This window comes from Sapajus apella, unplaced genomic scaffold (genome assembly GCF_009761245.1).
Source record: "Sapajus apella isolate SASKATOON/1434 unplaced genomic scaffold, GSC_monkey_1.0 scaffold81, whole genome shotgun sequence".
In the NCBI taxonomy this organism is placed as follows: domain Eukaryota; kingdom Metazoa; phylum Chordata; class Mammalia; order Primates; family Cebidae; genus Sapajus; species Sapajus apella.
This window is the reverse complement of record NW_022437021.1, coordinates 4,285,309-4,313,271: the sequence shown is the minus strand read 5'-3', so window position 1 is coordinate 4,313,271 and position 27,963 is coordinate 4,285,309. Positions and strand designations below refer to the sequence as shown.

The following is a 27,963-nucleotide window of genomic DNA, read 5'->3' as shown; positions in this document are numbered from 1 at the left end:
CTTTGGCTTTGGTCAAGAAAGAAAAAATTAGCAAGTATGACCAGTGACAACAGTGAACAATGGTAATATAAAAATCAGAAAAACTGCTAGCTTAAATTTGTTAAAGGCTTAGAATGACAATTAGAAGAAAATGAGATTCTGACTACTCACGGCTTTCAATATATGAGGCTCAGAGTACTATGTTTAGCCACATTGGTGTCAGCACTAAAAACCTATGACTATGATCTATTTAAATTTCATATCGTTTTGGTTCCTTACCAGTAAAACAGGACTAGGAATTCTGACCCATGATATTTGCAAATCTGGTAATGGTTTACTAATTTAAGACCCTAGACAACTGCGAAATCATTAGTGTATATGAAACAAAAAGCATCTTTCAAAGATCAAATCATGGATGAGTGATGAACACTTTTTTTAAAGGAAAGATTTCCATGTGGTTTAAGAATTTTTAGTTGGAATTCTCCTATTCCTAAGCATCTCTTTAACACATATCTCCTGTTAACGAGTAAGTATTTTTCAAATAGAACATTTTAAGGAGCAAAACTTTAGTGCTTTTAAGTAAGTTTCGCACGTATGGATGACGTTAGTGAAAGTACCACACCTGACTTCACCTGGGCTTAGATTGCCTAATCCTACTGAATGGCTGGCGTTACCAATGCACAGGCAAGCAAATATTCCAGAGGTTTGGGTCGACTCAGAATGTAAGAAATGACACATTTCCCACCTGTGTCATATGTCATACTGCAGGGGGAAAATGTCTTAAGCCGCAGTGTCTAATAAGTGTTACCAGAGGGTACTTATTAGAAACTCTCTCCTGAGACTATGTTTGACAAGGGGGAATCAGTTAGGGCAGGACTGTCATTTTAGGTGAGCACCTCAGGTGGTGGTGATGCAGGTCATTCACTGGCCATACTTGGAGAAACAGAGCATAGTGTTTACTCAGGCTTTATCAACCCTTTATTAGGTGATAACTCACTTCTGCAAAATCTGTCGAGTAAAAAAAAAAAAAAAAAAAAATCTGTTTGGTTTAGTCCATTTCCCAGGCATCCTAATTAAGCTAGCCATTACATGGTAGTAGCCAAGTTTTTAAAGATTAGAACTACATTTTTTTTTTTGAGGCAAGCTCTTGTGGTCTGTCACCCTGGTTGGTGTGCAGGGGTGTGATCACTGTTCACTGCACCCTCAATTTCCTGGGCTCAAGCAATCCTGCCACCTCAGTCTCCTGAGCAGCCGGGACTACAGGTACGTATCACAACGCCCGACTAATTTTTGCATTTTTTTCGTCAAGACAGGGTTTTGCTAAGTATGGTTTGCCATATTGTCGAACTCCTGGGCTCAAGTGATGTGTCTGCCTTGGCCCCCTGGAGTGTTAGGTTAACAGGTGTGAGCCACTGCACCCAGACCACTTTGTTATTACTGACATTCAAGCAATTCTCTTTTAATTCCTAAAACTCCAAGTGTCACAGTGTCCAGATGCCAAACCCTTGATTAATACATGAATCCATATTCAGGCCAACCTCTGCCCCTCATTTGATTTACCATCAGAGTCAATCTTTCAGGACAATTTTGCTCTTAGAGGGTGATGATGAGGAAGAGGAAGAACAGAAGACAGTAACTACCACGTTATTCTACATGCTGAAGACACTGGATTCTCATAACTGGCACCATGAGGTTTGCAAGGCTTCATTAAATAACTTTTTATGAAAGAACATATTCATTCAACAAATATTTACTAGAACCAGTAATTACTTTCTTAACTGCAATGAAAGGATTTTTAAATTTTTTCCACCTTGCTTAGGAATGAGGAATAAGATACTATCTCAGATAACTGATGGATACCTACTTTGTATGTCTTTCACTAATTTAAAATTTCGCAATGATAATATTGCAAATTGTTGGCAATTACTCTAGTAGAATGGTGCTTTTTTAAAACCTATAAATGCCACAATATATATGGGCATCTGAAATGTTTGGGTAAGAATGATAGAATCCAAATGCATAAATATAGAATAGTATTTTTAGATATATGCTCCTGAGTTACGAGAATAGGGTCTAAGACTCATGACATCAATCTAAGATTCATGACATCAATCTTCACTAAACTTGATTCCCCATCCTTGGTGTAAAAGGTATTTAAGGGTCCCACCTTGGGAAAGAACAATTTCTGGAATTCAGTATTTTTGGAACTAGTCAGTACTATTTTAAGGAGAAAATGCCTTACAGTTTTGGTGGGATCAGTTACCGGTTTTAGACTATGCCTAAACCAAGCCAAATTCTTAGCTACAACATAGATAATCCCAGTGTCCCTGCCCACCACAGAGAATTGAATGCACAAGTGCAAAGCGAATGTGCTGCAATATGACACGCCCTCAGCTGATTTTTCTATAATATACATATTTAAAAATTTTATCCTTGAAAAGGTACCATTTCCTCACTTGTACAATGGTGGTGTTGAAGCCTACCATTTCTGAGCTAATTAGAAGGTAAGCACGTAGTACAGTTACAAACATGTTTACTAAAGATCCTCTATGTTCCAGGCAGTATGCTGGCAATGGACTGTAGTCACCTAGCTGGGAAAGATAAAAAACAAACATAAAAAATAAATGATATAATTTCAGCTAAGTGCTATGAAGAAGATAAAATAGAATAATGTGGTATAATGTGATAAACTATAACTAGTTGTGGAGTTGTAGCTGAGAGAGTCAGAGAAGGAATGATGAAGACATGACATGAACTAAAGGGCGTGGAGCATTCCAAACAGATGAACCCTCAGCACAGAAGCATGCTGAGCTAGAAGCGAGCTGGAGAACAGAGCGAAGGCTACTGTGGCTGGGAACAGTGGGCCCAAGGACAGGTGAAGGCAGATCAGAAAGGCAGGAGGTGGGGAGCACTAGATCATGTAGGACTTCTGATTTTATTCTATAGTCATGAGAAACCACTGGAGCTAAGTTTTTTGTAGAGGAGTTAGAGGATTTTATTTCTGCTTTAATAAGGTCCCTCTGGTTGTTATACAAAGGATGGTCCATAAAAAGGCAGGAGCAGAAGTGGTGTGTTGAGTTAGGAAGCTGGTTGATGGTTTAAACTGGAGCTATAGCAATGAAGATATTGAGAAGTAGTCAGATTAGGGATATCTTCTGAGATAACACCAAAAGCACTTACTGTTAGATTGGATGAAGACTGTGAAGGAAAGCAAAAAATCAAGAATTATGCCTAAGCTAGGGGCTCAAACAACCGGGCAGATAGGCAAGGCTTGAATTGGGCAGAGGATTCTCGGTCAATGTTTTATATGATTGGCTATCTGCACCAAGAGCATGTGGGAGAGGTCAGGCTGGAGAATAGGTATTTGAAGATTCCGGACTAAATGACATCACTTGATTGGAAATGTAGCCAAGGAAAAGAAGAAGGCTGACAGTGAAGCCTTGGACGTTCCAATGTTTAGAGGAAGAAGAGCCAAAAAAGAGACTGTAACCAAGGAGTTTGGCATAGGCTAAATTTAGATGAGAAATATCCCTCCTTCTAAGCAGGAGAGCACTCTGCTATCTGTTGCCATGGTGATATAAGTGGGTATATACTACCTGCAAGTTTTAATGGACTTTGTAAACAGATCCAATGCCTAGGGTGAGGAAGCATTTTCTAAAGAGATTCCAACTTATCTGTTATTAGCTGAATCTAAGTGTCATTTGCCTATTTAGTGAGTCATTTATTTATTTAGTGAGTCAGTCTTATAGTACCTTTAGAAAGAAACTAGCTTTTCTTAAACCCCTATTTCCTAACCCCCTACCACCACTATCAACCCTCTGTACCCCACCAAAGGTTCCCTTGGCTCTGCATAGCTCGGCCTCAGTTTCCTTTTAGACCTTGGCTTTAGGCTCTCTCTAACCTAAGTCCCAAGATTCTTTCATTTTTAGTTCTGCTACTTTTTAAAATTAACGTAGCTTTATATAGGATTGGAGATTTTAAAAAAACTACTAAATAACTCTGTTATGTTTGTTATTAGAATATCAAATACATGCATAATTCTGTCTTCTTTCTCTTCTGATATTTTCAGTGACTACAAGGGTTGGGAATTTGCAAAAGTATTTGTTTCTGAGAGTCTTCAGAATCTAGATTGCATAAAAATGTTCTCCTTTAAGAAGTTGCTTGAGTTACTGAGTTTTCCCTTGGAATGAAAGATACTTGAAAGCACAACATGTATGTTTCTGATTGGAGCAGGGGGAAACAAATGGAAATTATTAGTAAGATTACACAGAAATCTTACTAATTAGAAAGATTACACTGAAGATTTCATTTCTCTCTGCACTTTAAATCTGGGCTTCTGAGTTTACTAGTATAATCTACCGCAGTTTTTAGAGTTCACCCATTCTGCATTTCCCCCTGAATTTAGAATATACTGAGTATTGACTCACTATTCTTCTATCCTTCAAATCATCTCTCTTATTCCACTCCATGGTTAGCTGCTGGCGCTGCTTTGATTTATCCCCCTGTCTATTCTCACACTAGCTGCTTAATTTTTGCTTAGCAGTATAGTCTTTTAAAAAAAACCAAATCTCAAAATTCTCAGTGTGTGTTGGGGAAGGGGCAGTAAAGTTGTGGTTTCTATGGAGAAAATATTTCTTTTTTTTTTTTTTTTTTTTTTTTTGAGACGGAGTTTCCCTCTTGTTGCCTAGGCTGGAATGCAATGGCATGATCTCAGCTCACCGCAACCTCCACCTTCCAGCTTCAAGCAATTCTCCTGCCTCAGCCTCCTGAGTAGCTGGGATTACAGGCATGCACCACCATGCCCGGCTGATTTTGTATTTTTAGTAGAGATGGGGTTTCTCCATGTTAGTCAGGCTAATCTTGAACTCCCGACCTCAGGTGATCCGCCCACCTTGGCCTCCCAAAGTGCTGGGATTACAGGCGTGAGTCACCACGCCCAGCCCCGAGAAAATATTTCTTTTGAGTCAAAAGGTTATATTAAAAGCTGATCTTCCACAAAATATAGGTCTCATTTCTGGTAGAAGTTTGGATGCCTGTTTTTTAAAAAACAGAATGCCTCTAAACACAATAGTTAATATACTATAAATGATATACTTTGAATAAGGCATAAGGGTCTACACTGTGCATAAATCAACTAGGTAAAACATTATAATAACCAATCCTGTAAAAAGCTACATTAATGGAGAAGGGCAAAAGAACTAAAAATGAAAGAATCTTGGTACTCAGGGTGGAGAGAGCCTAAAGCCAGGGGAAGCTGGGGCAGAGCTCTGGAGAGCCAAGGGATGCTAAAGGTGGGAGGTTGGTAGGGGTGGTGGGAGTTTGTAGGCAGGTAGACAGTGAAGAGAAAGGATATAGAAAACATAGGGTCTTGAGTGCTAAGAACAAAATAAACTGTCTGGGAAACCACACTGGTAAGTTAAAAGCCTTGAAAGATCCACTACACTGTGAGGAGTGAACTACTTTAAGTCAAATTGCTGTAGGTTAAGGCCCATCTTAGAGTAAAAGATGGCATCGCTGATCTATGAGCTCTTTTACACCAGAGCTAGTGTTATTCCACCATTCGACTTTGCTTCCTTAAAGAGATCTTATTGAACAGTCCTCTCAGGTATCTTTCACATAGGTACTTTCTTTTAAAAATTATTTCCTGTTACTATGAAAAGTAGTCTGCATCAAATACCAGGAAGGGTGTGTGTGTGTCTGTGTGTGTGTGTGTGTGTTTTTAAAAACATGGTCTATCTAATTAGTCCAGCTATGATATTAGATTGAAAAAAAATTTCCTTCCAAGATCTTTATCATTATGGTAGAGTATTTGTTCTCTGAATTTCTTGCCTTGTTTTTGGGATCACCTTATTATGCAACATCTGCTCTGAATTTCAAATGTGATAAACAGAGTATGAGTGTCGGTGGCAGATGGCTAATGACCAGCAGCGACAGGGCATTCAAGCCTGCCTTGTTTTCTGGGAAGCGATATTTTCATGTTAATTTGCTCTGTGTCCTGCAAAGATGAGACAAATCACCTGCTCTTAATTCAGGCAAAATGGAGACCACCAGGAGCTGAGAGGGGCCATGGCTTGATTCCTTTAGGAGTGAGAAGAGAAGATCTGAGAGACTTTCCTTATCTGCAGTACAGGAACCAGTCAGTCACTCTGCATTATGTCAATTGAGAAAGATGAATCAGCTCTGGGCATCCCATACTGACATCAGAGCCACTGTTTACTGCAAGCAGATATTATTCATGAAAACAGATATTTCCCAGAGGCAGAAAACAGGTACTATTAACAGTGTGTGTCAGTCTCTGAAGTCTGGGTTTTGTAAAAATAAACCTAATAATGTGTTTTATCTCTTACTGAAAATATTACAACCAATAGAAAACTCTAAGAAACATTCAATTGAAGATAAAATGAAATCTAATTCACAGAGAAAACGACCCACACAGACATAAACCTGGAGCTTTTCTGACCCTCTCAAGCTCTATATAATTCATTTATCATAAAGATACATAAATCAAATAAAATTTTTATTCCAAGATTGAATCATCAAAAGAGGCCATATGGTCTTGAGCTCAAAGAAGTCTGTCCTATTTTAGAGGCTGCTGTTTTTTTGTGTGACTTTTCAGTGCCTCAAACTTGTGAAACTATATCACCAATTGCATCAAATACTTTTTTCCATCAAACAGGTTACATGCAGTTTCATGCACAGAATGTCCACAGAAAAATTCTAGGTTTTCAGAGTTTATAAGATAGTTGAGAAGTCAGGTCATATCCTAGGAAAGATTAATGTATTATGCAGACAAGTTTAAATACCAAATGAATGATTCAGTAAAAGAGGGCATTAGGTTTGGAAAAGCCTGTACAGAAGAATACTTTACATAAGAGTCTCTCCCCATCTATCTCTTGCTATCCACAGTTCTTTTTCTGGGCGGCAGTTACAAATGACTAAGAAAAATGGTGAGGAAATTATTTGTAGTTCTTTCCAACCCTCTCTCATAGGATGGCAGATGAGAGCATCAAAGAGAAAAATAAAAATCTGAGAGCTGTTTTTTTTTCTCATAAAGCTCCATAAATGGAAGGTGCTATATAAGCACAGATACTCTGAACTTATCATGTACCCTAAAAGAAAAAATAACATAATCATTAAGGTGTCAATTATTGCCTCATAAATCTGAGCATGGAAACCCAGAAAGGCAATATTAAATCTCAAATGAGCCAATAAAAATTTAATAAAGATGACACTGAACTCCTCCACAATTAAACAGACCCAAAGATAATATTCTGAATTGGAAAGAGGAAAGTCAGATATGTCAACAATAAGCCTATGAGGAAAAATTAGAATATCTGTTGACTTCACAGGAAAGCAGCCAACATGCTGCTTTATGCAAATATCGTCAGCCAAGAATGGGTGCACCTTAAGGACATCAAGAAAAGAGGTTAAATAATGTGATGAAAACCCCGAGATGAAGTATGAATGTGATTCCTACGTATCCTTATTTTTTTAGAATAAGGTATATTTAGCGATGTTGGAAAGAATCACCTATGATTTTATTTTATTCTCATGAACTTCTGAATGACAATTTTCAGTTCAGCCTATACACTTAAAGTACTTTATTCAAGTCCTATATGAGCACTGTGCAATAATTAGAGTTTCCCTGATGAGTTCTTCCAACTATGAACCTTTATGAATATTTATGTCTTATGGTTTGGTTTAATGTCTTTTTTGTTTTTTAAAAACAAATGGCATTTAAATGCACTTCAAAAATTGTTATGTAAGTAAGCTGGAAAAATAAGACAGAGTGAATATTCAATAAATATCTGTACAAGCAATAGTCAGAAAAGCTCTTATTACAACAGAGCATTCTATATAAAGAATTTATTTCTGTGTTCCCAGTAGGTTGTTCATACATACTAACAATATTTGCTTGATCTAGTTAGTAAGACTTCCCATAAATTAGCCCATATAACAACAAAATATTTCTGTTCTCTGGTTATGTGCTTTAAAACTTCAATTAACCAGAATTCAGAACCTCTCACTTAGCAGCTGTTTATTCTGCATTCCAATTCTTAAAAACAAAGCAATCACAGAAGCAGAAGTCACAAAGTTGATTAAAAATAAATTTGTATCAGTTATATATTCCACCTAAAACTATCCATTTGATGGTTTTATTATACTTTTAAATGATTATTCAAGTTTTCAACAATGATCTTAAAGCATCACAAACACTCAAAACTTTGTTTTAAATCTTATATTTAATAAAGAAGGAAAATAGGTTAGTATAGTCTGGAAAAAATTTTTTAAATTAAGAATAAAGATAAAAGAGTCTTCTGACTAGCTTTTCATTTAAAAAAAAAAAAAAAAAAAAAAAGTTCAATTAACCGCTAACACGTAAGTTAACTGCGTGAAATATTTCATTTGACTATGGTTTATTTTACTATGAAAACATCAATACACCATTAGCCAAAAACCTTCAATAACCAGAGCCCCTTGCCCCCAACTCCCCCTCTATCTGCCAATTTGGAACTAGGTGTGCTGATGCTGATGGCTAAAGAAATTTAACAGCTTCCAGGACAATCTCCTGTTCAACACAGAATGAAGTGACATTCCCTTTCCTGGAGACAGACAAAAAGCTCAGAAAAAAACATTTAACTTTTAATGTCACCTTGTTCAAGAGCTTCTGGCAACAAGCAACCCCTTCTAGCAAACCTCCAGCTCCATCCTGGCTCAGCCACTGCCCCCCGTCCTCTCCTCCCCTTTCTTACTTTGGTGACCACCCTTCTGCCTATTCCTTTTCCTATCCTGCTTGCCCCTCCACCCTCACCCTTGAGATTCCCCCACATCCCACTTCATTTCTATTCCTGCCTGATCAAGCCTGAGTCTAGTGAACCACTCTGGCTTATCAACATTTTAACTGCACAGATGCCTTTGCAAATGATTCCACTCAGTAGCCTCCTATGTCCTACGAGAATTTAATGTAACGCTCAAAACATCTATGTAGGTGGTAAGGCAAGATATAAAATAGGCCAGTCGTGGTGGCTTACACCTGTAATCCCAGCACTTTGGGAGGCTGAGGCAGGTGGATCACGAGGTCAGGAGATTAAGATAATACAAAAAAAAATAGCTGGGCATGGTGGTGCATGCCTGTAGTCCCAGCTACTCGGGAGGCTGAGGCAGGAGAATTACTTGAACCCAGGAGGTGGAGATTGCAGTAAGTCGAGATAGCGCCACTGCATTACAGCCTGGGCGACAGTGTGAGACTCTGTCTCCCACCCCCAAAAAAAGATATAAAATATATGGTTGCCTCATCTGTCTGCTTAAAAAAAAAAAAGACACTCTCCAAATAATTTTGAACTTAGAAATGTATCAGTAAAAGTCAATGATTATTTTAATAGTCTATGTTTAAAGCCTTTGAAAATCATTCTAAAAATAATTCTGAAAAGTAATTATATCTAAAAAATGCTTGACAATGTGTCTTATTTATTTAGTGCCTATGTGTAGAAATCACTGTGTAAGACAATGTCAGGACACAAGATTGAATACATAAGATATGTACATTAAAAAAATCCTAATTAAAGGTAGAAAACATGATAAAGAGATAGAGGTATGTAGAACAAGTGTTGCAAGGCACGTGAGATTATACCCAGCTATAAGAGTTGATCAAATGGCCTTTGAGACGACACTTGAAAAATTTAGGCAGACAGCTACTGGTAAGAAGAGCAAAAGAAATGGCATGAGAAGGAAGGCCACAAAGGTGGAAAATCACAGATCATGCTAAGAGAATGGTGAGCAGTCCAATTTGGCTAGAAAACTGTGTAGGAAAAAGGACTATGCCCTGCTCTGCATGCTGAACACGGGGTTTTTTACAAACTCATAAAGGAGAGAACTAAAGCTTCAGGAGTAGAATAGAATGCCAGAGGAAAGGCGTGCAGACACAGAAGACAGCCAACAACAGGTAACTCTCAGGCGTACCTATATTTAGAGGGCCTTAATGTTCTTGAGATGGCGCAGGAAGAAATGGGACTATTGTTAAGCACCAGATTCTTTAGTGAGAGCCAGATAAGAAAAAACATAATTATTAGTCTATAACAACAACAACAAAATCATTCAATAGGTCAAATTCTAAATGTATCAGTATCTGAGAACATCATTTAGCTATCACTAAAGACATTTCTTACTATGTTAAGAAGATAAACTATTTTTAGCTATTAACTTCCATCTAGAATGATGCTGAATTCCATAACTCATTTCTAAACAATGAATGATAAGGCAGGAAGTCTGTTTAAGCTACCTAATTCACATAGACAAAAAGGTTTTCATGAAGACCTGCACATGATGTGCATACATGTAAAAGATCTACCGGCAAGATCAGTTAAGCAGAATGCAAATAAGAGCAACAAAACTTTATCAGCAGTATTGCTACCCAAAGGTAGGAAGAACTTCCAGTCAATATACCGCATCTAGTTTACGGACCTTTAAGGGTAGAAAGCATGTCTCAACCATCTTTGAATCCCAGGAGTTTAGTATAGTATCCAGTTACTTAGGCTTCCTATAAACGTTTCATGATAAGAAAAAGAAAGGAGGGCCTAATAACTAGTATTTCAATCCACACAGCATAGGTTGTCCTGGAGTTATTATACAATGATAATATAAAATGTGCTCATGAATAATGTTCAAATTATGTCTTTCATAGACAATGAGCCATCAGAAAAAGACGGAGCTATACTTATTAAGCTATATTTTCTAAGGTCTAAGACAAGGCACAAATTGATTTTTTAAATAATTCTAATATGCATTAGAACTAAACAGTTTTTTTCCACTTAGTTCTAAAATTAACAAACTAGAATACATAGTCCATACTTTGAACATCTCAGTTGATGAACTGGAATATACCCAATATTTGAACATTTTATTTAGCTGATTTTTAACTATATATTGAGTTCTAAAAGTTGTAATTTTGACAGTTTTCATAAGGAAAGAATGCCATTGCTTAACAGACTATAATAGTTGACTGCCGGATAAGACATGAAGATGATTTTTGATACCTTTATGGTTTCAGTGGGCACTCCAGGCTCTGGAACTTTATCCAGGTAAGTGGTCAAGTCTTGATCAACATGTTCAAACACTAAAGTTAGTTTGGTTTCTCTGTCAGTTCGTGACACTGTGCACACATCAAACAACCTAGAAGAAAAAAGAAAGAGATTAAGTAGATGGCAATAAGCAAAGACGTAACCTGTATGTTTTATACATATCCCTCAATTTGGTCTCATAATAGAAAAAAAAGGCCAGTGTTGATCATTTCTTGTGATCATATGTGAAGATACCAAATGAAATCTGATATCAGATAACAATATGAAGTTCAGGAGAGGGACAATCAGAGTGTGTGGTTAAGTGTGACAACATTTATAGTAACAATGAGAAAGCAATGCAATTGGAGCACAAGAATGCCTGGAGAGTTTTGTTAGTTAGGACCTTAGGTAGAACTTGCTAACAGGGATAATTTCAAAAACTTGTAGGCTAGGCAAAATATGTTTCTTCTTAGCTCACAATTTGAGAATTATCAGAGACAGACTGAACATTCTTTGGAGATGCTGAATGCTGTAATCAAGATTTTTCTGGAATTTAAGATGTGACAGCCACGTCTGTGAAAACAAATATGATGGAATATAGAGAAATTTAGTTTATTTCTAAGACAACCCTCATCCTGCTGAGTCAAATCATTCCCTGGAAAGGGCATGAATTTTTAGCTTTTAAAATTCCAATACCACATTTATCAACATGGTGAAATTTAAACATTTTTTTTAGGGGGGGGGGGGGCAGGGGAACTTGCATTGGTGAACTATATTGCCCTTAAATGATAAAGCAACAGATTAACAAATGTTTTGAATGGATGAATCCAGTTTCTTCCATAAAAATCTTAGTATAAGTCAAAATTTAAGTTTTAAAAACAAAGCCTTGAGGAGTCAAAAGAATTTTCAAGCTAAAGGACAAAATTTCCTTTAGTTTAAACCACAGTATACTATTTAGCACAACAGATTCTCACCAAATGTTTAAAGAATTAAACTACCCATAAACAAGTAAATTTCTTAACAAGAATGTAATATAAATACTAAGAAAAAGCTAATAAAATGCTATTCATATTACTTTAAAAAAATGAATAAATGCCTTCTTCAGGGAAACTATGAATGTGCATAGAATCCAATAACTGATACACAGGGTTGACTATCAGTTATCCAGCTTATATATTATCTCTGTTAATTTTTTTTTTATTATACTTTAAGTTCTAAGATACATATACAGAACGTGCAGGTTTGTTACACAGATACACACATGCCATGGTGGTTTGCTGCACCCATCAACCTGTCATCCACATTAGGTATTTCTCCTAATGCTATCCCTCTCCTAGCTCCCCACCCACTGACAGGTCCCAGTGTGTGACATTCCCCTTCCTGTGTCCTTGTGTTCTCATTGTTCAACTTTCACTTATGAGTAAGAACATGCGGTGTTTGGTTTTCTGTTCTTCTGTTACTTTGCTAAGAATGATGGTTTTCAGCTTTATCCATGTCCCTGCAAAGGACATGAACTCATCCTTTTTTATGGCTGCATAGTATTCCACAGTGAATATATGCCATATTTTCTTTATCCAGTCTATCAATTATAGGCATTAGGGTTGGTTCCAAGTCTTTGCTATTGTGAACAGTGCCACAATAAACATACATGTGCATGTGTCTTTAGAGTAAAATGATTTCTAATCCTTTAGGTATATACCCAGTAATAGGATTGCTGGGTCAAATGGTGTTTCTAGTTCTACATTCTTGATGAATTGCCACACTGTCTTCCATAATGGTTGAACTAATTTACACTCCTACCAATAGTGTAAAAGCATTCCTTTTTCTCCACATCCTCTTCAGCATCTGTTGTTTCCTGACTTCGATGAACACCATTCTAACTGGTGTAAGATGGTATCTCATTGTAGGTTTGATTTGCATTTCTCTAATAACCAGTGATAATGAGCTTTTTTTTCATATGTTTGTTGGCCGCATAAATGCTTCTTTTGAGAAGTGTCTGTTCATATCCTTTGCTTACTTTTTGATGGAGTTGTGTTTTTCTTGTAAATTTGCTTAAGTTCCTTGTAGATTATGAATATTAGCCCTTTGTCAGATGGATAGATTGCAAAAATTTTCTCCCATTCTGTAGGTTGCCTATTCACTCTGATGATAGTTTATTTTGCTGTGCAGAAGCTCTTAAGTTTAATTAGATCCCATTTATCAATTTTGGCTTTTGTTGCCATTGTTTTAGGTGTTTAGTCATGAAGCCTTTGCCCATGCCTATGTCATGAATGGCATTGCCTAGGTTTTCTTCTAGGGTGTTTACGGCTTAAGTCTTATGTTTAAATCTTGAATTAACTTTTGTATAAGGTGTAAGGAAGTGGTCTTGTTTCAGTTTTCTGCATATGGCTAGCCAGTTTTCCCAGCAACATTTATTAAATAGAGAATCCTTTCCACATTGCTTGTTTTCGTCAGGTTTGTCAAAGATCAGATGGTCATAGATGTGTGGCATTACTTCTGAGGCCTCTGTTCTGTTTCATTGGTCTATACATCTGTTTTGGTACCAGGACCATGCTGTTTTGGTTACTGTAGCCTTGTAGTATAGTTTGAAGTCAGGTAGCATGATGCCTCCAGCTTTGTTCTTTTTGCTTAGGATTGTCTTGCCTACACGGACTCTTTTTTGGTTCCATATGAAATTTAAAGTAGTTTTTTCTAATTCTGTAAAGAAAGTCAATGGAAGCTTGATGGGAGGAAGCACTGAATCTATAAATTACTTTGGGCAGAGTAGCCATTTTCATGATACTGATTCTTCCTATCTATGAGCATGGAATGTTTTCTGTTTGTTTGCATCCTCTCTCATTTCCTTGAGGAGTGGTTTGTAGTTCTCCTTAAAGAGGTCCTTCACATCCCTTGTAAGTTGTATTCCTAGGACCTCTGTTAAATTTTTAATGTCTTGCTGGTTCACCATGTCATTCTACCACATTTTTGGGCTTTATGAATCCTATATTTGCTACTTCTCTATGAATCTAAACTAAATTTTGAAAGAAAGTTAAAAAAAAAAGTAAAAGAAACAAACCAAAAAAACACCAAAAAAACCACCACTGTCATTAAGTTAAATCTGGTGGGTCAAAATCAACAACTACACCAACAACGTCACAGACTTCACAGCTAAATCCAAACTTCTTTTTAATTGTGGGCAGTTTGAGGTGAGTTATACAACTCCATTAAAATTAACCAGAATCAACTGACATTTTTTCCCTTACATTTACCTACTTCTAAGCATTCTGATTTCTAAGTTTTAATATCTACTTCTAATCTTAATATTTTCCCCTGATGTGACTTATTCTGGAAAATTATTCTGATAAAGTAAAAACTCCTAATAGATTTATTAAAGATAGTACCATAAATCATATTAAGTCCTACCCTCTAAAAATATGATTGCTATCATGCATGGATTTAGTACGTGTGAAATTTATCAAAACCGTTCTTTCAGCTTGGTAATTCGAGGTGACTACCATTATTCATAGGCTTCTTTAAGCCATCTTATTTCTATTAAATCCACATAATTGGACAACTTCACTCTTTTCTTCCTATTGAAGAAGAAAAAGGAGTTCCACAATCCAACTTTCTTTATATCTGTTGCTTGTATTTTTCTAATAAAATAAAACAGCAGTGAACCAAAAATGGCACGTCCTAAAGTACAAACACAGACCTGTTTCATACTACAACCATTTCAGTCACGTTTTTTAAACACTACTTTAAAAATATTTCCCAATATAATTAATACATTTAGCAAAAAAATTACATTGCTTACCACTGCCTGGAATCAATAATAATTTAACTCCAGTTCTTACTGTAGTTATAGTTTATCATATATATAAAAGATATTATAGTAATTTCCAAAAGAAAATATTTTCTTTTCTCAGGGACATAACTGGAGAATAAAATGGTCCTAAAACACTGCTGAACCAAAAAGTCATCTGTCCCCTAGACCGTTGTCTTAGAAGTTACCTAACAACCCTGGCAGTACGCTCTGTTGCTTCATCTCACTGAAACCGTTTTCAAGCACTCTTTGCATGACACAATTTAAAAATAACATCTAACCCACCCAAGTTGCTTTCCTCAGAGTTCTGCTGCTCTCTTCGACATATTAAGACTCACTGATGTCACCTGCAGCAACTGGACTCCAAGTCTCAGTTACAAAGGATACTCAAGATAGGAAAGATGAGCTCACTGAAGCCGCCACTACTGATTGTCCTAAATGATAAAAACCTTAGAGAAAAAGCACTCATTTCAATCAGTAGTTTTTTAAAACATGAAATTTTAAAGAGATGTGTAATAGTCCATAGAGCAGAACATTTTCATGTAAACTTTACTGTGTATACTTGCATATTCTTAAAAAATGATATTAGGTAGAATTGACTCTTCCAGGTTCAAGAAAATAATCCTTTTTGATTTTTAAGGTGCCATTATTATTAACTTCATTTGGGAAATGGAGTGTATGAAGAGACTCCTCAGACATTCATAAATGGCATCAAGGGACATCAAAGTCCTAAGAGTGCCTGTAGGATACTCTCCTTTTTGGCTCCAGGGCTGGCTAGCCATCCACATCCTAAAGACCCAGTACTCAGTGGAAGACATCTGGGGAAATATTGCCCTTCACTAAACTATGAAATTTTGTCTGACTTAAATTATGTCTGACTAATGGTTAGTAAACATTACTGTAGTAAAAACTTACAGTTACATTAGTCACAATGGGTAGGAAATGCATTTTGAATCAGTAATTGTAAACATTAACCTTATAAATGTTAGAATATAATATTTATGATGCTTTTTTGTCTACAACAATTCCCTTTGGAATTGCTCCAAATTAAATAGTAGTCACTTTGGTGGGCAATAAAGAGAAAATAGAAACTTTATTTTTATTGAGATGGAGTCTCACTCTCTCACCCAGGCTGGAACGCAGTAGTGCAATCTCAGCTCACTGCAACCTCCTGCCTCAGCCTCCTGAGTAGCTGGGACTACAGGTGCGTGCCACCCTGGCCAGCTACTTTTTGTATTTTTAGTAGGGAATGGATTTCACCATGTTGGCCAGGCTGGTCTCCAATTCCTGACCTCAAGTGATCGACTTGTCTTGGCCTCACAAAGTGCTGGGATTACATGTGTGAGCCACTGTGCCCAGCTAGAAACTTTAATATAACAAATGAGTTTCACATAAAGTAAGTGAGCTAAACGTGAATTAAAATCCCTGGTATTTGGCTGGAGGTAAACAATCTGTAATATATTTATATAAATCAATAAGGAATGTGGCTAGGCTACCTAGAAACCCTATACTTGCAAAACAAAAGAGCTAGACAGGTCTGAACATTTGAATGTAAAAACTGGAAAATAACTTCAACTGTGTGATTCCTTATATTGACCAACATTTTAAGACATTCTAATATCTTTTTTTTTTGCTAGATAACCTGTAACCTGACAAAAATACCATTTCAATAATTATATGATAGCAGTTCCATAAGAAAAATGTAATCACAATGTGTTGAATATGAATAAAACATCTCAGATGACTTTTAAAGGAAAGGATAAATAAATTAAATATTTATCCATTAGAGCTTAGCATAATGTAATCCAAGTGAATGTTCAAAAAGTCAAAGTGCAAACTGGTTATCAGCATTTACTAAGGCGATACATTCTGTTTAGCTGTGCAAAATGCAATCCAAAAAAGGCAGATAGGTCGTTATCATTTCACAATTAAGTTGGCCAAGCCCCTAACTCTCCCACAAAGTAAGTTCTCTTGCTGTCTCTATTGTCCTGACCCGCCAGCTGCAGGGCAGAGAACAAGGCTTGCAGTCCAGCACAGCACTCAGCTTTCCAGCTGTCCTAGTGATGTAATTATCTAATAACAAAATATCTCTGTGAGTTAGCTCTGCATCCTACCCATTGTAATTCTTAATGACTACCTTCCTGTTCATGTTCTTAATTTAACTTGCTCTTCTGGAACTATTGCATAGACAAGCTGCCTTCATCTAATGGATGGGATTACATCCAATAGGTTTGGGATTTCCAAAGATTACAATTTACAAAGGTCTCCCAAACAACATGCTTTGTAAACACAAGCCTTGCCTTTCTATTGTGGTTACAATAAAAGGGAAATCTGTATTATTTACTGTGATTAAACTTTGACCTGTCACAGGAAGTTCTATGAGGATTTTTTTCCGGTCACTTTTTTTCCCCATTCGCTTGAATGTTTGGACATCAAGTAGTTCAAAAGCTGAGAGATGTCTGGCACAGCTACCTAAGGGCCACAACAAAATTTTATTTGAACTAGAGCCAGTATTTGGAATCGAGAAGAATTTTAAAAAATATCTAATCTCCTCCTCTTAAGTTCATGAAGCATATTCTGTAGCTATGGCTTGTATGCACCAGATTTATGTTCACACATCTCACCTAATCTCCTCCTCTTAAGTTCATGAAGCATATTCTGTAGCTATGGCTTGTATGCACCAAATTTATGTTCACACATCTCACTAGCCCTTACACTACTGGATATGGGCCACCATATTCTCTTTTTTTCTCCTTAAGCATGGACTGTGTGTGCACTTATTCCCAACCAGCACTGAATGGCATAGTGCCAGGAGTACTTGCCATCAAGAATAATGTACAAGCTGCTAGAAGCAAATTGCGATTTCAGCAGGACCCATAAACATTTACCAGCACCTACCATGTGTAGGTGCTATACTCAGTTTTAGAGTTTCTAATAGATATGACAGGTTGTCTTTAAAGTAGCTTTACTATCTAGTTGTGGGAAAGAAGACTTACATGTAAAAATGCAGGTAATGATGTACGGCTATGTATTAGTACCAAATAAATTCTATAAACACTGTGTACAACTTTATGTATCGCATCAAAGTAAATTCAATCTACAACCTATTAAGTAAACCACAGGTGATCTCTGCCTTCCTATCCATTTACCTCTCCTGGAAGCCATAACCTTATTTTATGTTCAGGAACTACTCCTGTCCTGGCAATCTGGTTTTAAGGGCGGGGGCCCAGGAATGGCATGTGAACAACCCTGGAGTGAGTGATGATGAATGAATCAGAGGTGGACAGTACTATGAGAATCAGTCCCAGAAATTTGGCTAGGACTTCTGGGAAAGTAAACCTCTCTTTATACTGGGATTATCAAACTGGCAAAGTCTCAATCTGCAGCTACCGATGGCTGTCTTTGCCACCATTTTAGTCAACCTGTCACGGGATGCAGAAGAGGGTCAGAGCAAGGGAGAATGGGCAAGAGATTCCGGAAGACATTATTTATGCACCTGGACCCACTGTGTTTGATCTATCCCTGGATTTATTAATTATGTGAGTCACTAAAGTCAGTGTTTTGCTTATCCAGCTTGAGTTGGGTTTTTATTACTTGCAACAAAAATTGTCCTAAGACATCTATAAATATTTTGAAATGATTAAATGACTTAAAAACATCAATACCTAGCCTCAAGTATGTCTTACAGTAGACACAATGAATGAAGCTTAAGCACAAAAGAAGTAGCAGCGTCCTCAAAGTGACTGTCCCAGTTCTCTGATTTGGCTGGGAGTCCATTCACCTTAAATGGCTCCTCCATTCGCATGTCCACTGGGCAAAAGTAGCTGACAGCAGAGAACCAGATGAATTCATCCCTCCCAAGGAGCCAGGCAGCTTCCTCTCAGACCCTACTTGGGGTTCCTGGTCAGAGTATGGAGACATTGCATGGAGAAAAAGCATAGAAGGAAGAAGACAAGCTTATCACAAATAGGAATATAGAAGCTAGAATAGAAAATAACTCAATGGTAAGAGGAAGCAAGGAGAAAAAAGAACTTAAAAATAATACAAAGATACAGGGTTCAATTAATTTAAAGGTTGAATCCAATGTGTAGAGGTGTGCTCTCCTGAAGCCTTCAATTAACCCTTTTCTACTAGCTGTTGCTGAAAAGTGGAAAAGAACAGGAACGTCAAACCAACTCTAAAGCAGAGAAATCTTTTGTATTTAAACTGGTAAGTTTATGGCTGCTATTATCTGCCAAGGGAGGGCAAAGTCAACATCGCTTATTTACTAAATCATTTTACTCCTATAGCCTTAAAACAGAGTATTCATAAGAAAGTTTCATTGTTTATCTTCTTTCCATCGTCAGAATTGCCATTAATTTAGTTTCAGCTTCCATCTCTATAGACCTGGCACTGCGGCTCCATGAGTTAATATCTTCCGAATCTGTTAACAAAAAATGTTTTATATGTGGAACAGGAATCCCCTAAACTGGGTAAAAGTTTACAAGAGATGTGACCCTTGCACTACAGTAAATTTTGAAAATAGGGCAAACAGTAAAACTATGTATATGGAAACACATTCCTACACATGATCAGCAACAGAACTGATGTACTACTAGCTTAATGGGTATATGGGATGCCTATGTACAGCTCTGCTCATTCAATATTAATTCCTGAACTGGACATTAAATAATAGAATTTGAACTTCTCCTATAGTCCTACAGCAAGCACTACAGGTACTTCTATGTCATCAAACACAATTCTTCAAACTGCTAATGCATTTCATCTGAATGAAAGGCACAGCGAAGAGTACAGCTGTAGCATCACTCTGTTATGCTAACTACATGCCATTGTGGGAAAAAGAAAAATATTACTTTAGAGCTGCAACAGAGAAGGCATATCATAAAACCCAATTTGTTGTCTTGCAGGGAAGACAATGGTAACACGGGCAAAATCCATGGTAAGTGAACTCTGAGTCACTAACTGAGTGGATCATTATCACCCCAAAGACAAGAGAATGAAAACAGCTAAGCAATAGCTATTTTCAAAAGGCAGCTAAACAATAATCAGTTGATACTTCTGAAGAGCCCAATTCCAATACAAAATACTTTTGGAAGTTCAAAGAGAACACAGCCAACTCTACAAAAAGAAGAAATCTGCCAACTGAGAAAATTAGGGGCTAATAGGTCTAGGTTTGAATAAAGAACAATTCATCAACCCCAGCTATAGGTCAGGAATGGGGCACTGTTTACCTCCTGAGGTCTCTACCTGAACATGATGAACATTTAGTCTTTCCTTAAAAGTTGACCTCGACCAGCCACTTCACAAACATAAATTGATGAGAGAATGGGGTGAGGGGAACTCCAAGTCCCAAGCCCTACTGGCAGGTCAGAGATGGCAGATTAGCAAACTAAAGATAGCCTTAAACTGGTGGTCCCTCTTTGTGTTTTGCTTATTCTTTTCTTTTAATTCTCAGTGGCACCCACTGCTGTGTCTGATACACAGCAAGTGTTCAATAAATATTTATTGAATAAATGACATTTTTCTAAATTATAACTTAAGGAAAAGTCAATGTAAAATAAAGTACAAATAAGGATACTTTGAGATTTCATTAGGAAAGCGTGCCATTCTGAGTAACCCAGATTTTGTAACTGATGTTAAATGAAGACTTAAACACTAAAATATTGTATTTACTAGTTAATTAAAAAATCCTAACAACTGTATGAGATGGTATTCATTTTAGAGACAAAGAAATAGACATAAATACTCACTGAATGATGACGCAGTGAAGGTAAACAAATATTCACTGTGGCATCATTCATGATAGCCCAAAACTGGAAATAACCCAAATGTATAAACAAAGTGTGGTATATCCATACAATGGAATATTACTTAGTAATAGAAATAAATGAAGAACAAATACATGCAACAACATGGATAGACCTTGAAGAGACTGTGCTAAGAGAAAGAAGCCAGTCACAAAAGGCTATGTATTGCATTATTTCATTTATATGAAATACTCAACAGGCAGATCTATAGAAATTGAAAGTGGATTTGTGGGTGCCTGGGACAATGGGCAGTGGGGGAGTGTGGAGGAATGGGGACTGATAATGCATACTGGGTTTCTTTTTAGTGATGAAAATGTCCTAAATTTAGATCCTGGTGATAACTGTGCAACTGAGTAAGTATACTGACCTGAAGTCTTACACAGGTGTATTTTATGGCATGTAAATGATATCTCAATAAAGCTGTTTAAATACAAGAAAAGGAAAGCAACAGTGGTAGAAAGGTTTAATACTTTGCCTAAAGTACAAAGACAGTAAGGGTAGAGATGAGCTTTGAAATCAGGCTGTCTGGCTCCAGAATCTGATTTTCTAACCACTCTGTTATTCTGCCTCTGAATGCAGTGCAGCATTTGGAGCTGCAGTAAAGCAGGGGTCAATGATGAGGAGACTCTGTGACAAATGAGACACTCTGTTGACAGGCATTATGGGAATGCCAATGCCAAAATGTTTTTGGTAAATTTAGAGATCCCAATACATACTTTATATGCTGGGCTGAAAAAAAAGTTCAGAAAATTCACAGAAAAAAAAATTTAAAAGCAAAGACGGTTGATATCCCAAACCCTCTTACATTTTCCCCTTGACTAATTAGAAAAATGGCATACTTCGATTTACCCAACAGAGCTTGAAAAAGAGATTCTGATCTCAGAAATAAGTGAGTTAAGTGATATTTTTAAAAGCAAAGAGAACAGCTCTGGCTTAAGTCAGATAGAGTGTGTAACATTCTGGACAACTTTCAACATTTAGTTCTCTGTCCATTTCTGACCTGTGAAAGCCCTGTTCTCTAGCATTGGGCCTCTCTTGAGGAAAAATGACTAAGCAGCCAAAACTAGGCAGTCGCCTGTGATGAAGACTGTCTGCTGTGTCTTAGAAGAAAGCCAACCAAGCTTTACCTACACTGTAAGCCAAAAACCTTTCATAATCACATCATTAATAGGTGAGTAAATTTATCCCAGCACTAATTCATTCAGGTACTTCTGATTAGGTACTGATCTAATAAAACAACCACTGAAGTTAGCTCCTTTTAAGGAAACTTTTGATCATAAACTTAGGAGAAAATGTTAAACCTTAGTAACTTAAAGAAACACAAATGAAAACCTCAGTGAAACACTAGACCTTTCAAACTGGGTTAAAAAAAACTTGTTTAATGATAAAACTGCACAACACTTGTGAAGGTTTATGAAATGGGCCAAACATCACTGTGGAAATACAAACTGGTAAAAACCTTTCTGGAGAATAATCTGGTTGTGTATGTGTATGTGTGTGTGTGTGTGTGTATATTATGATATATATATGTATCATATATATGTGTGTATTAATATATAATGTATATATACACATATAATGTATTTATATAAATTATATATTATACCATCATTTTAAGAGCCATATTATATATACACATATATATCATATATGTGTATATATAATATATGTGTATATATATATTATATATGTGTATATATATTATGTATACACACACATTATATATATGATATATATGTATTATATAATATGGCTCTTAAAATGATGGTACTGATACATACTTATTAAAAATGGAAAGATTCACAATATATTTTGAAAAATGCAAGCTTCAAAAGAGTATGTACAGTATGATTGCACATATGTAAATGTAACGGTAGAAAGATAAATCAAGACATGGCCAGGTGCAGTGGCTTATGCCTGTAATCGCAGCACTCTGAGAGGCTGAGACGGGCAGATCACTTGAGGTCAGGAGTTTGAGACAAGCCTGGCCAGCAAGGGGAAACCCTGTCTTCACAAACAATACAAAAATTAGCTGGGCTTGCTGGCACATGCCTGTAATCTCAGGTACTCAGGAGGCTGAGGCAGGAGAATCACTTGAATCTGGGAGGTGGAGGTTGCAGTGAGCAGATGTTGTGCCACTGCACTCCAGCCTGGGCAACAGAGTAAGTGAGATTCCATCTTAAAAAAAAAAAAAAAAAGATGTGGCCAGTGGTTATTTCTGGGCAATAAGATTTTGGAATGCTTGTTTTATTTGCTTATTTAAACTTTCTACTGTGAGAACCTATTAATTTTTAATGAGAAAAACATTGTTTAAAAAATAAGAATCATAAAAGCCTATTTTTTTCAATTTAAGTTTTTTTTCTCCTACCACTCATGTACTTGTCTTCAATCTGTTCCTCTGAATTAATAAGGAAATCCTAATAATCAATCCTGAAACGCAGTGTTGAAAATAAAATACGTAAAAAAAATTTTTTTAAATTTAGAATTGTTTGTCCTCTTAGAACAAAACATACATTTTTTGTTTTGTTCTCTTAGAATCTTGAAATCTCTATGAATCTTAAAATATTGTTCTAAGAGAAAAAAATAATATGTATGGCTTACTGCCTCATTAAAGTACGTGCTTTTCAATCCCCTCCCAATAGGGAATGACTCTATAAAAAAGAATATGAGAAAACATTATTTTTCTGATACTTGGCTAAAAAGGTCAAAGTAACAGAACTGCCATGAAACAAAAGAGAAACAATGATGGCTCACAAAGTCTTCAGATTACTCTAATGTTTCTTAAATAAGCCAAAGAAAAATTCTGCATGGTGGAATTCAGTGCCCTTTGTAACATAACAAGGTTCAAGCAACCAAAATAATTATATGTTGATAAAAAATAAAGATCCTTATAAAAATTAAAATGTAACATCTTCTATTTTTAAGTTAGATCTATTCCAATAAAATTTCCAGGAATTACTGTGTTAAGAACTGAGAAAAATTCGAGAAATATATTTTAAGATCACCAATGACAAACTACATTAAAAGATTAGAAAACAGACCGCAGTTGGAGAAGTTAAAAGAACTGGTATTTCTACCAACTTCTAAACTTAAAGATCTAATATTGGGTTGTTTTGTTCAGGTGTAAATATTTACAAAAATTAAATTATGATTTGCTATATTTCTGTAAGTCAATTTTATTTTAGAGTTTGATCTTTGTTCTAGAAGTCATGGTGTTAACAGTCATGAAAAACTAAGGGAGATAAGAATTTGTAAATGTAGTTGCAAGTTTATCTATTTCAAGGCAGACTTTTTCTTTTGCAAAGAACCACAGGAACACCTCATATACTGGTAATCTATTAGGCATCTGGTTGTCCCATGTAAATGAATATTTTAGATAACTGATTCTTACCCATGTTAATCCCCTAAACTATTTTTTTAAACTTAAAGTTTCAGTGGAATTCTTGGTAATATGCATTGGACATCTTCTTGACTTTTTAAGCACAATATTATATTCCACTGGTAGATGATTCATGGCCATTATTGTTACCATTACATTATAATCATTTAATTCAGCACCATTATTATGATCACTTATTTGAGTACATACTAGGTACATACAGATGAGACCAAAAGATCCACAATGAGGCACATTGTAATTAAACTATGAAAACCAAAGGCAAAGAGAGTCTTGAAAACAGCAAGACAGAAGCAACTCATCACACCCAAGGGATCTGCAGTAAGATTAACAGCTAACTCCTCAGCAGAAACTATGGACAGCAGAAGGCAGTGGGATGGCAATTTCAAAGAGCTGGAAGAAGCCAGGCATGGTGGCTCATGCCTGTAATCTCAACACTTTGGGAGGCCTAGGCAAGAGGAATACCTGAGTCCAGGATTTTGAGACCCACCTAGGTAACACAAAGACTCCCCCTCATCTCTACAAAATATTTTTAAAAAATTAGCTGGTCTTGGTGGCACATGCCTATAGTCGTAGCTACTCAGGAGTCTGAGGCAGAAAGATCATTTGAGCCCAGGAGAGTCAGGCTACAGTGAACTATGACTGTGCCACTGCACTCTAGCCTGGATGTAAGAGTGACACTCTGTTTCTAAATAAATAAAGAAGGAAGTGCTGGGGGGGAAAAAAACCTGTTAACCAACAATTCTATATCTGGCAGAACTATTCTTCAAAGATGAAAGCAAAATTATGACATTCTCAGATAAACAAAAGCTGAGAGAGTTTGTTGCCAACAGATCTGCCCTACAAGAAATGCTAAAGGGAGTCCTTCAGGCCAAAATAAAAGGACACTAGACAGTAACATGGAGCCATATGAAGAAACAAAGAGCACTGGCAAAGGTAACTAACTACATAGGTAAGTGGTTTGTAACTTTTAAAATATGATTTAAATAACAAACGCATATGACAGTAACTATAAATCTATGTTAATGAAAAAAGTTTTATATACTTTATATACTATTAAATCTAAAACAGTATTAATTCAAACTGGATTGTTATAAATTTAAGATGTTAATTGTAATCTCTGGGGTAATGACTAAAACATCTTTGTTTTGACACTGCTCATATCTTCAAGAACATTTTCTTGAATTTCCTCTTGAATTTACCACTTTAAGAGTACCTACAGTGAGCCTGGGGCTGTGGCAGGGACTTAATATATGCAAACTTATTGAATCTTTTCTCATTTTATAGCTAAAGAAGCTAAGATTCATATAATAATTTGTTCAAGCATGATAGAACAGAGATAAGAGGTAGAACCAGGATTTAAGTTAGAAACCTTCACAGGGCCTCTCTCTTTCTTGATCTGGACCTTCAATATCAAGATCTCCTGGACCTATTCTCTTCTTACTGAATGTACTATCACCACTATGACAACCTAATCAGCAACAGATGATAATTATCTCCTTTACGGTCACAGCTTTAAAGAGTACCTAGAGGTTGGTAAATCTCCAACTTGTCTCTCCAAAATAGTACTTTCTCTAAACTCCATACCCAATTATCTCTTGGACAACTTCATACTCTGAACATCTCAATTTCAAAATGTCTAGAACACAGCCCATTCCTTGGTGAATCACACCCCCATCCAAATAATTTTCTAAACCCAGAAACCTTCAAATAATCCTAGATTGTTTCATTTGCCCATATGTTCAATCAGCCACCAATTCTACCACCTAAATATTTTACCATCCGCCACCACTACCCTGAGCTCAGGTACTCAACACTCTTGGTTAGTTTTCCCAAATCCTCTGGGACTCCTTATTCTCATCCCTTACTCTGGCCAGAGGGCCTTTCACAGTAACAATCTGATCATGGCATTGAAGAAATGCTTTTAACCAGCAAAGGTGTATTAAATATTTGTTATTTTATAAGCATTGCATTAGGTGCTAGGGATAGAAAAATCAAAGGGTAAAATAAAATTTCTGAAATTGTTCAGTGGGAAAAGTACACAAAGCATCGGCTATTCTGTAAATGCTGAGGTATATATGTGTGTGAGGTATGTAAATGCTGAGGTATGTATGTGCATGGCATACACATATACACATATGTGTATACATATATATGTATTCAAATTCACGCATGTGCGCACGCGTGCATGTGCGCACGCGTGCACGCGCACACACACACACACACACAAACACACACATCTTTCTGTCTCTCATGTATATACCTATGGTAATTTAAGTGTTATCAAAAGAAGCCCCCAATTCAAATGTGGAGGAAGATTTTTGTGGATGAAATGACAATTTAACTGTCAGAGTATTAGGAGTTACCCAAGTAAGCAGCAAAGAAAGGGCACTTGAAACCAAGAGAAAGTGTGAGCAGGAGGACAGTAAGAAGTCCCATTGGAGAGAAATTTTGTATGCCATAAAGAACTTTGTTCCTCTGAAAAGTGGGTATCTATTTTTTATGGTTTTCACATAGCCCAATCTGATGGCATGGATAAGGGCAAGTGTGGTAAGACCACCTGTAAGAAGACTGTTGCTGCAGTAGCACAGGGAAAGTAAAGAAGGCCTGTCCGAAGAAATTGGCAGAAAGGATGGAGAGGAGAGTACAGATTCCAGAAATATTTAGGAGGTTGAATTGGCAGTACTTGCTAAGTGTCTAAATGTGGCAGGGGTGGAGAGATGGGGAAGGAGGAGAAGCCAAGGATGACTCACATGCTTTTGACTTTGGGGACTTGGTGCCACCCCCATGAGACACAGCAGTGTTCCCAGATCTTTGGTTTTCAGAGACCTGGAAACTTTCCAACAACTTTACAGCTCTGACAGGAAGTTGTGAACTAAAGACATTAATATACGCTACCATCTACTATCAACATCATTTCATAAAGAAAGCATATTTTAACATCCCAAATCTGAATAGATACAGCTTTCTGAAAAATTTACCACAGGGCTCTATTTTTCTAATTGCATCACAGATGATGGAAAATTGGTACCAGGCCTCAGACCAACACTGGGAAGGAAGCCCTGAGATAGAATATAGGAGAAGACAGTGAGGCAGTAAGACGATGAGTTGAAGTCAGAGGAATAGGTAGGCCTGCCCTGGCTAACTCTCCAGCCCTACAGGAATATATATATATATTAAGAGTTGTAAGAAAGTTCAAGTGGTGTTGAGGCCCTGAAGAAGAGGCATTCAATGTACCTCGAGAGGAAGTGGCTAGAGAGCTGAGTCTCAAAGGACAGTCTGGAATTTGTCAGATAAACAAAAGAAGTTTGGCATGGTCCTGGCAGAAGGAACAGTATGTTCAAAGGTATGTAGGTACACAGGAAAATTCATATTTGGGGAATTGCGGATAGTCTGGCATGATTTAGTGATTACCTTGGAAAATGGCAAGAGAAGAGATGGAAAGTACACAGAAGTGAAATTATGAAAGGTTTGGTAATCCAAGCTAAGAAGTCTGGAAATTATCTTATGGGCACTGAGAAAAAAGCAAAGGACTTTCACAGTGAGCTATGCTATGGCAGGATGTGTCACTTGCAAATACTACTCTGGTTGCAGAATGGAAGTTGGATTACATGAGAATAAAAATGGAGGTAGGAAATACCTGCAAAAGCCCAGGTAAAATATAGAGACAGACTGGTGAGAGAAATAGTAGCAGCAGAGAGAGACCAGTACAACCAACAAATATTTACTGAGCACCTTACATTCTTGAGCTGTCTATCAAGATCATCAGGCAAGATCCCTGCTCTCTTAGAGCTTCTTTTCTACTGTCGTTAAACAAAGTTGAATCATGTTTTGCAATTTAAAATGTTTAAGTGTACCAACCGCTTTCACAAATCTATCTCCATTTTCAGGTTGCACTAAATTATATTCTACACGTAATTT

At 36.7% G+C, this 27,963-nt stretch overlaps 1 protein-coding gene across 5 annotated transcripts in view; it reads right to left on the bottom strand.

The window, feature by feature from the left end:
* The window catches only part of CDK6 (cyclin dependent kinase 6), a 233,131-nt gene that overhangs the window by 162,607 nt on the left and 42,561 nt on the right, over positions 1–27,963 (bottom strand). For all 5 annotated transcript variants that reach the window (XM_032253043.1, XM_032253046.1, XM_032253045.1 and 2 more), the window contains one exon: positions 11,013–11,148. In XM_032253043.1, the coding sequence (XP_032108934.1) occupies positions 11,013–11,148 (136 nt within the window). The remainder of the gene's footprint in view (positions 1–11,012; positions 11,149–27,963) is intronic.